At 33.6% G+C, this 7572-nt stretch overlaps 1 protein-coding gene across 1 annotated transcript; it reads right to left on the bottom strand.

Moving 5' to 3' along the window:
• Positions 1-3544: 3544 nt before the first annotated feature.
• Positions 3545-6111, bottom strand: LOC118054683 (aspartyl protease family protein At5g10770). The gene is made up of 2 exons (XM_035066353.2): positions 5647-6111; positions 3545-5166 (listed from the first exon to the last, which is right to left on the bottom strand). Exons 1-2 carry the CDS (start codon positions 5822-5824, stop codon positions 3902-3904), a joined length of 1443 nt encoding a protein of 480 aa, XP_034922244.1. The 5' UTR covers positions 5825-6111; the 3' UTR covers positions 3545-3901.
• Between the last annotated feature and the right edge of the window lie 1461 nt (positions 6112-7572).

Here is a 7572-nt window from a genome sequence, read left to right as displayed (position 1 = left end):
GCGTTAAATCATGACTCCTAGCTGGTCCCATGTTCAAAATAACACTCTTGCGAGGGCAATGCCATTGTTCAGCCAAGCTTGCAATGTGGTAGGTTGGACGGCAAGGACTCGTTTGCTTATCGACAAGTTTTTTTTTTTTTTTTTTTTTTTAGAAAATAAATTATATTTTGATGTTTTATACTGTTATAAAAAAATAAATTAAAAAAATATTTTTTAATAATTAGTTATGTTATGAAAAATAAATTACAAAATCATTTTTTTTTGAAGTTTATTTAGAATGTATAAAACAGTAAAAAATATATATTTACTGTTTCACCACTCATAAGAAAATAACAATGTATAAAAAAGTGTAATGGTGAAGAAAAAAAATTTTATTATATCATATATTTATATATAGTTTTTTTTTATATAAAATCTAACTATATATAATACATATTTTAAATATATATAAACATTTAACTTTTTTTTTTGGTGTTTGGAGAGCATTGAAAATATATATTTTTTCCAATGGCATCCTAGTTTTATGACAAAGTTTATATTATTTCAAATGTATGATTATTGTATAATATAATTGTTTTGTATTTGAATGTATTTTTTATCAATATTATCTAAATTAAAGAGTTATATACACTAACATATCAAATTAATACACTTTTATATTGTATATTAAGATATCCTAATATATTATTTCCTACATAAATATATTAGTAATTTATTATTTAATAGTAGTATTATATTTGAAAGTATTTTATTAATATATTATTTTTTATATAATAATAATAATAATAATAATAATAATAATAATAAAGTTTAGTGTTTGGGTTTTTATAGGAAGTGTTTTTTAATCTTTTAAACTAGAAAACATCTTTTTATTGTATAAAGATTATGTTTTTTCTTTAACCAAAAAGTGAATTCATTAATAAGTTTTTCATAATGTGATCGCATGAAAAAAGTTAAAAAAATATTTTTTTAAAAAAATAATTTTCAACAAATAAACAAGATTTATCATGAAACAAAAAAGACAAAGATAATAGATATAAAGGAATATATTTTTCTGTACCTATTATTTTGAAATAATAAAAAAATTCATTTTAAGACTATTCTAAAAAAGAATTTATTTTATTTTTATTTTCAACCAAACATATTTTGATTTATTTTTTTTATCGCAATAAACTAACCAAACACAATTCAAATGATTTCAAATTAAGAGTATTTCATATTTGAAAGATCATGTCCTTTAAAATTAAATTATTAAATTAAAATAAAAAATTTAGATATTGATATTTAAGTAATAAATCATTTTTTCTAAAATTATTAAAAATACTAAATTCATATTAGAAATCAGATTTTATTTTTAAAATCAAATAACTATCAATAACATATTTGAACACCTATCGACTCATCCATGCATGAATGAAATCCAATTCTAATAATTAACTTGAATTCAATTATTTTGGATTTAGAAGCATGATCTATATATCATTTTCTTAAGACTAATGTATGAACAATTTGTTTGATAATTCTATTCATAAATTTTGATATGTTTGAGGGACAAACAAACCCGTTTAAAAGATATTGAAATTGGAGCTCAAGCGGGTTGAAATAAACCGACCGGTTTGCATAAATTTTGATGCAAATGAAGCCCACAGCCAATGGCCCAAAGAGAGGGGAAAATAATGGGCAAGTTATTATAGCACTCCTTGTGAGCTTTTTACTTTTTTGGTCCACGTACCAAATTAACATTGAGAAATTATATTATGTAATTTTAAGTATTATTTGGGTATTAATATATATTGACCGCCAGTAAACCACTCATTTCATCCACCAACTTGCAGGGAAGCACTGTTCGAGAGATTCTCTCAATGTCTATTTGAAGGCCGAAAGACTGTATAACCATCGACACCGCTTGCCATATTTAGCTAGTTCCTACTTCCTTTATCTTTATTTTCTTGCTCGAGTAATTACATGTCACAGGATTATCTGTGTGCTCTGATATCAACTGAAACCCTGCATTTACCAATCTGCATCATTTTAAAACATTTTCAGCTGCTCTGTTTGTGAGGCGAGGAGCATCTGCTCGTATACCTCTATGTTTTGACAATCAAAGTGATGAGTATATTCAGAACCTGAAATTGAAAACTTCTGCAACAAATCTTGACTTATAATATTTAAAAAGCTCCCAGCAATAGAAGAGACTGTGGAACCATTTGTATGCTAGAATTTTTCACACAATTATCTTTTGGTACTTCACAAAGCTATTAGTGAATGTTCAGTTTGGTTTCTTAAGTTTATCTCTGCATCATCACTCAATTTCGCTATGCTTTATGCTCAAAAGTTTTTATTAGTAATTTCTCTAATAACTTGAACCAACAGGTTTCATATTCTGTGTGGGTGCAGTTGGCTCCCTCTCTGACAATATTGGTTAAAAGACCATCCTTTTCGTGACTTGCTTTTCTGGTCTTTGTTGTTGTTTGAAGCATTAGGATTGATAGATTTGATATCATTGCTGCGTCTGAGCTTGAAAATTGGTTTACCTTGTTACTTTTTTGTTGCGATGGATGAAGACATTTCTATGATGATTGAACGCGTTAAATGGCAGCCTCCTCTTGTACTTAGTTCCAAGCTTTTCCCTGCTGGTATAGAGGACACTTTCTTTGCCTTGCTCATGTCAATAGACCATGTAGGTTTGCTTTCATCAACTTGGGTAGGAGGTCTCTTGCTCAAAATATCCTTGAGGGCTACACACACGGACACAATCTGACAATCTTTGGATGGCTATTTTGATCCGGAGCCTCATGAGAAGAGTTCCAGTTGGCCTGCTGTTTCTGATACCTGGAAGTGATCCGAACTTAATCCAGAAACATAAAAAGACCTAGGAGTCTGCTAGTTTCTGCATGAAGACTTGCGGTTAAATTCTCAATTTTGGCTTGGAGGGAAGATTTTTATGTTACTTTCTTGGAATTACTGTTGATGTATCATCTTTAGAACACGAAGGCTTCTCCACTATAAGTTCAAAAAAGGACATAACTTTCTGCTGCAGGCTGTCAACAGAGTGTCCCGTGGAATGCCTCTTGTCAGAAGTCACACCTCCTCGGCATTGCTTTCAATCTTTGACTGCCCGATATTTCTGTTGGACAATATTTGATTGATAAGATCAAGTCCATCCTCCCTTGGTGAGAATCTAGTTTCCATGAACACTGGAATCAATTTGAACAATAGACAGTCTTCTCGGACATTATTGAATATAATATCTCCAAATCAACAATCAAACACTAGGTCCCTTTTGTGTTTTCTTTTTTTCATGTGTAGATTACAAATTATTATACGTATGCATCATTGCAAAGCCTTACTGATAATGTTCTGAAATATGTGGTTTGCAACCTGTCTAGAATGAATTAAAGTGATTTTGCTCATAATCGTCTTCATCATATTTATGTTCTTTGCTCAAAGGCTCATGCTCTCTCTCTCTCTCTTCTTTTATGGTACCAGCAATTGAAAGAAATAAATTTCCCATCAAGTATTTTAGCCCCTGAAAATTGTGAAATATCAAAAAATCTTCATCGTTTAATCATCGTTAGATATACAGAGCATGTAAGAGTATGCAATTATATAACCACATTCGGCATCCTTTCTTAAATTCAAACAGATCTTACATGAAAATTCTACAAAAGATATCTTAGCTGTGTTGGGACTGCACTTTAGAAACACTCAAGAAATTGGAAATGGCATTTACACATTCTATACCTTTCCCCCATGGAAAATTAAAGATATTTATATGTGATATGAACTTAGAAAAACTAATGCTTGATGATTTCTTTTCCAACAAGAACAGTTGGCATTGCATCAAATAATCACATTTGCACAGTCACACACCAGATCTTTATTCTTCCAAATCATCGACCTAGTAGAAACTGCAAGCTTCTCCAGCAAATCCCAACATGGATCCCTTGGTATCATATATAATCCTCTGGTTTTTCTGCTGATAATTCCCAATTATGCCAACTTCATCTTCATACGGGAGACTTGCAATAGCCAAGCAGACCTGAGACGCATCAGTCTTGACAGAATAGAAAACCCCGGTTACATCCACATTGAGCTCAGCACTTCCCTCGAAGTACATTTTTATGTCTGGAATCTCAACTTCTTGATATCCACTAAGGTTGAAGCAACTATCCAAAATCATAAAAGAGGGTGCAGAAGGATAACCTGAAAATTGCTTCACAAACTCAGCCTTTAGTGCCTGGTAAATTGAAGGAGGAAGTCTTGAAATAACAGTCCCAGAATCAATTATAATTCTGTCTTTACCGAAACTTGGTGCTTGTACTTCTACCCCACCAACAGTAATGCCAGTTAGGTTGAGAAAATAGAAGGGTAGCAGCGGATTGTGAATCATTCTGGTGTATGAAATAGGAGTTGTGTTTTTGTAAACCGAGGAATTTCCACCCATGACTAGTGAACCTGAAGCCTCAGCTTCTGCTGTAGGCAAACAATAGGAGAAAACTCCTCCAAACATGGGTGAAATTTGAGAAATCAAAGAGAGATCAGTCCTTCCCAATCCCACAAGACCTGAAGCTCCACCAAATAGACCTTGATTTTTCCTACCACAGCCAAATATGAAGTTGTTGACTGTAGTGTTTCCTAAATTAAGATGCTCCATACCCACCTCACCGCTTGTGTAGGACCCATCACCATAGTTAACAACATAGTTACAAGTCGGAGGGTTACTCCCACAAACTCCTGTATTTCCAGTTGCAAGCTGTAGGGATCGACACGTTGATGAATTGCATAGAACTGTTCGGTATGAAGGAGATTTTGAAGGGTTGAAAACAGGGTCTTGTTGCTTATAACATCGATTGCAAGGTTGACATTGAACCCAACTCAAGTCACTTCCTGTGTCCACAATCACTGTCATTTTTCGACCACCTAATTCCACTGTAACTATGTAGTTTAGTGACTGAAGTCTTACACCAGAAGTTAATGGGATTTGAGTAGTCACTGAGTCATCAATATTTCCAGTAATGATGTTTTTAATTCTAGATTGAAGCGATCGAAGCTGAAAGTTATCCATGATCAAGCGTTTTTGAATCTTCTTATTCCAGTCTAAGATCTTTCCTGAGCAAGAATCTTTGTGCTTCATTTCCAATATCACTGCACCATTCTCCCACCCTTCAAATTCCAAACAGAATGAGCATTTGTCCATATTAGAGCACTGTAGTTGTATTCTAGAAATTAAATACTAGTGTAACTTTACCTACAAGCAGAGAAATAATTAATGACCAACGAAGATTAATGTATATGGATGCAGCAGGCTGTCGAAAAAGAAAAATATTGTATAACATTGATCTCCATTGATCCAAAATAGTTTGCTTCGAGGGAAAAAAATTTAAGAAATTTTGCAAATATTTTAACAGTACATGGATAATCCTACAACGCTGTACTTTATACGAAGAAAAAGAAAGTGAAGCCAAGATAAGGTTTTCTAATTAATGATGAGTGTTTCCCATAAAGCATGAAATAATTAAGTTCTAGACAGTGATGGCATAAAGGAACGTAAGTAGTAGAGTACAGATCATCCCGAAAGCGGAGAACAGATAAATAAATTAAGAAGCTAGCTAAGCCCTTCCCTTTTCACTTCGCTATACTCACTTGATTTTTGGGAGAGGCAACTTGAACTATCACTCTCCTGTTTCCATCGGAATTTATGCATGCTGAGGACTTTCTTCCCTTGAAAACATTCAACTCCATTATCCAAAATGGCGAGGAGAAAAACAAGAAGAGAAAGATGGAGGAGTTTCGAAGGAAAAGGAGGTTTTTCCTGCACCATTTCGATGACACTAACTGGGGGAGATGAGAAATAAAGAGTCGCCGGCCAAGAACAAAAAAGGAACGAAGAAAGAATCTTAGCAATGAGCACTACTGTACGTGTATCTGAATGTGTGTGAGAGAGAGGGAGGGAGGGAGAGGAGTGGGAGATTCTTAAGAGTTGGAGTTTGGCAAGAGAACAAGAGAGAAACGGCTGGCTAAAGGACCCTACCGGTGCATGAGATGTTATTGTAGATTCACATGCACGTTCTTGGCAACTAAGAAAAGGGTTTCTGTGCTACTGTGTTTTTAGCTAGTAGCGGACATGGTGGGATGCCAAGAGGTTGTGATATTTACAATGATTTGATTAGTTTGCTGACCTTGATAAGGACTCCTCACGAACCAACCGTCGTGATTTAAGGATGATTAAGTTTTTTAAAATGTTTTTTATTTAAAAATATATATTTTTTAATTTTTAAAAATTATTTTTAATATTAGCATATAAAAATAATTAAAAATAAATAAATTATTTTAAATAAATGTTTTTTTTTTCAAAATTACTAACTAAATAAGATAGTGTATGTTTAATTAGTGTCGCTTTCGATAGTGCTAGTCCTTGTGCATCAATCAATCATATCTATGCACATAGCATTAGATTCTTGTGTTATGCCGCCGAGTAATAAAATAACAATCAACTTGATCTTTTGAGCCTTACTTCTTTGATTAATCATTCCTTCGTTGCTTTCCCCCTCTAAACAACGTTATTACAAGATGGGTGGAAAACCTCGGACTCGAGGACCTCGTCCCATGCATAGTTTGAACTCCTCCAGCTTGTCAGAAGGGTTTGCGGTGGCGCCGGTGATTTGAGCGAGCATCAAGGCAATGCCTCCACCTTTCATGATCATTGAATCTGATTAAATTGCTAGCTCGACACAACTATTAATTATAACGGAATTAACTCCATAAAATTAAAGAAAGAGAGTTCTTACATCTGATCTTGAATCACCGGCATGGAGTCACCTTTGTGGGTTTCTGCGACCATTGATGACTTGCAGCTACACTTCTTCTCTCGGTCGGTCCTTCAATGGTGATCTGGTCATCGGTCATCACATCACCATTCACACGTTACTCCTCTGACTTCTCTCCTTCAAGGGCCAGGCCAGGCCAGCGACCTCCACAGCTTCTGTGCCCTGTTTTGTCTTGTCGAATAAAGTATTTTATATTGCAGTAATTGGACTCCTTCCACCTTGGTGATCTGAGCATTTTCTAATGCTAAAGGGCAGACAAGTAGATTTTATTTAATAATCACAAACCTTTTGATGATGGAAATGTTTATAATATAACAATTAATACAAGTAGATATTATTTAATAATCATTTGCACGACATGATGATGTTACAAGTAATCTAACAATTCTAGATGGAGTGAGAAGTTGATCACCTAATGTGTGGCTACGAGCTACGAGCTACGAGCTACGAGCTACGAGCTTAGCTTGTTTAAAGTAGAATACTTGGAACGTAGTCTTTCTTCCTTGCATCACCCTGTCAATAATAAATCCGCGATTATTCTAAGATTCTAAATGCAACATGAAGATGGAAGACTGAACAGGTAACACCACCCTAATTCAGTAGGTCAATCTGATTTATATTTTTTGAGATTTTTCCAGAACATTTTCATTTAAGGCTTTTTTAAAAATTAAAATAATGTTATTTTGATTACCTTGTGTTAATACAAGTTAACTTATTTAATTTATAATCTAAGTCTTAAATC

Source organism: Populus alba, chromosome 3 (assembly GCF_005239225.2).
Source record: "Populus alba chromosome 3, ASM523922v2, whole genome shotgun sequence".
Lineage (NCBI taxonomy): Eukaryota > Viridiplantae > Streptophyta > Magnoliopsida > Malpighiales > Salicaceae > Populus > Populus alba.
This window is presented reverse-complemented; position numbering and strand designations above follow the sequence as displayed.

Excerpts from the sequence above, each read along its gene's own strand:
- LOC118054683 (XM_035066353.2), bottom strand. The coding sequence starts at position 5,824 with ATGGTGCAGGAAAAACCTCCTTTTCCTTCGAAACTCCTCCATCTTTCT. Across the intron at positions 5,167-5,646 it reads TTGCCTCTCCCAAAAATCAA|GGTGGGAGAATGGTGCAGTG; the intron begins GTGAGTATAGCG and ends TGGAATTTGAAG.